The sequence below is a fragment of the Mesocricetus auratus genome, unplaced genomic scaffold (assembly GCF_017639785.1).
Source record: "Mesocricetus auratus isolate SY011 unplaced genomic scaffold, BCM_Maur_2.0 Super-Scaffold_100003, whole genome shotgun sequence".
Taxonomy (NCBI): Eukaryota; Metazoa; Chordata; class Mammalia; order Rodentia; family Cricetidae; genus Mesocricetus; species Mesocricetus auratus.
This window is the reverse complement of record NW_024429188.1, coordinates 62,125,167-62,127,093: the sequence shown is the minus strand read 5'-3', so window position 1 is coordinate 62,127,093 and position 1,927 is coordinate 62,125,167. Positions and strand designations below refer to the sequence as shown.

At 39.9% G+C, this 1,927-nt stretch overlaps 1 protein-coding gene across 1 annotated transcript; it reads right to left on the bottom strand.

Annotated features, from left to right (window-relative positions):
* Positions 1 to 267: 267 nt before the first annotated feature.
* Positions 268 to 1,315, bottom strand: Tgif2lx (TGFB induced factor homeobox 2 like X-linked). Its single transcript, XM_005072588.2, has one exon. The coding sequence runs from the start codon at positions 1,214 to 1,216 to the stop codon at positions 542 to 544; it is 675 nt and encodes a 224-aa protein (XP_005072645.1). The 5' UTR covers positions 1,217 to 1,315; the 3' UTR covers positions 268 to 541.
* Positions 1,316 to 1,927: the final 612 nt, after the last annotated feature.

The following is a 1,927-nucleotide window of genomic DNA, read 5'->3' as shown; positions in this document are numbered from 1 at the left end:
TCATATTCCTCCAGAGATAACTCATTACTTAAAATAAACTGCACAAAGGGAAGCAGTTGAAAGCTTACAAAAGAAAATCCATCAAAACAAACAAACGAATTTTGACCAGCAGTGTTATACACATTTGTTATGGCGTTTTTTTTCTTTCTATTATTCCGAAAAATTATTAAAGATAGCTACTGTAAAGAAGGGAAAGAAGGATGCCTTCACATCTAGTGTCTAACTAATTTGGAGAAATTGAGATTAGACGTGAACACCCTTGTCTGAAACTTGCATGATGTTTATTAACAGGTATATAGAACTTAAGCCCAGGGGAAGAGAAAAAATTTAGAAAGTTTTTAAAGTTGATAATCGTAGCTGGTGACCTGCTTCACAAAACATTGACATATCCAGACAAATTGAGATGCGATAAAGGAAAAGGTTTCTTAAAACTGGGGAAAATGATGGCGTTAAAAGATGGAATTGCGAGTTAAATTGGATTGAGTATAATGGAGTACAATGGACTGACTATGCAAACTGGTGAGTGGGGTGTGGATGGAGATTACAGATTGGGATTTTGTTTCTTCTGCTCTTCCAGTTCTGCGGCCTTCTGTACAGCAACATCAACCAGCATGTAGAAGCTGCTGAAATCCGGTGTTTGCTCTGCCCACATAGATTGTGGAGAAGACAAAGGCACACTGATGGAAATCTTGTGTCTTTCCTCTGAATGGGCTTCAGGTATGTCCTTCTGTCTTGGATAAGACTCTGGATATAGTAGCTTCTCTTGAAAGTTTTGGTATATTGGCAGGAGCAGATTCTGCATATTAGCTTGCCCATTAGGCTGTGCCTTAACCTCCTGGGATGGAGTGGCTTGCTGCTTCTTGGCGACTTCTGCATCCTGGTCTTCATAGCTCATTTTGTATGAATCTTGTTGAAGAATTACTGGGAGAAGGCGTCTACGGGCATTTGTAAACCAGTTGGAGATCTGACGGTAAGATAAATTGGTCTTCTTGGACAGCATTTGCTTCTCTTCTTCTGTAGGGTAAGCATTAAACCGGTGCTTATAAAGCCAGACACGGAGGATTTTCAAAGATTCAGGTGGCAGCGGGTATCCTTTCCGAGGCTTCCGGCCGTGATCAAAGTTGATCTTACAGCTCCTGGCAAGTCTTTCCCTCATCCAGTTACCTTTGTCATTAAGGTCTTGCGTCTCCTCTGTACTACCTTTAGCCTCCGCCATACTTTTGAAAGCTGTGTTCAGTGTCTTGGAAACCGGATAGCTAAAGTAGGACTAAGGGAGCCAGGGAAAGCCTTCACAGACTTCTGAACTGAATTCTCATCTGTCAGAGGGCTGATGGTTGTTAACAACTGAGCCTTTGTGATGTCACAATCTCTCTGTACCAAAGCTGAGCTATCTTCCCACTCTTCTCTCCCTCCTACACTTTTTGGCTCTACACGGCCTTACTGTTTTTCTTTAAATTTTAACCAAAGCTTTTAATGTACATGTTCTTACCCCTCTTTTACAACTCTGAAGTTCTTTTTGGATCTGTCACTAAAGTCCATTTATTGGAAAATAATGCTACCATAATTTGAAAAATCCGTTTATTCAGTGTGTGTTTTGTATGTTGGTGTTTATGTGCGTGTTCAGGTGTGCATACTAAGGGTTCATGTTGCAGGCAGAGGACTTGTTCTCTTCTTCTGTCATATATGTTCTGGGACTGAACTCAGTCACTCTTGGAAGCGAGTGCCTTCACCACTGAGTTATCTTGTCAGTCTGTTAATGCTACTTTTATTTGGCATATTCTTAAAACAGGTATTTGTTTAATTGCTTTGTGTATAATTTAAAAAAAACTGTGAACTTTCTTCCATTAAAAAGTTGCATTGTTTCTGTCTTTTCCTGCTATTCCTTATTAATGGCCATAATGGCTCATATAAGAAGCAATTTGTCTAA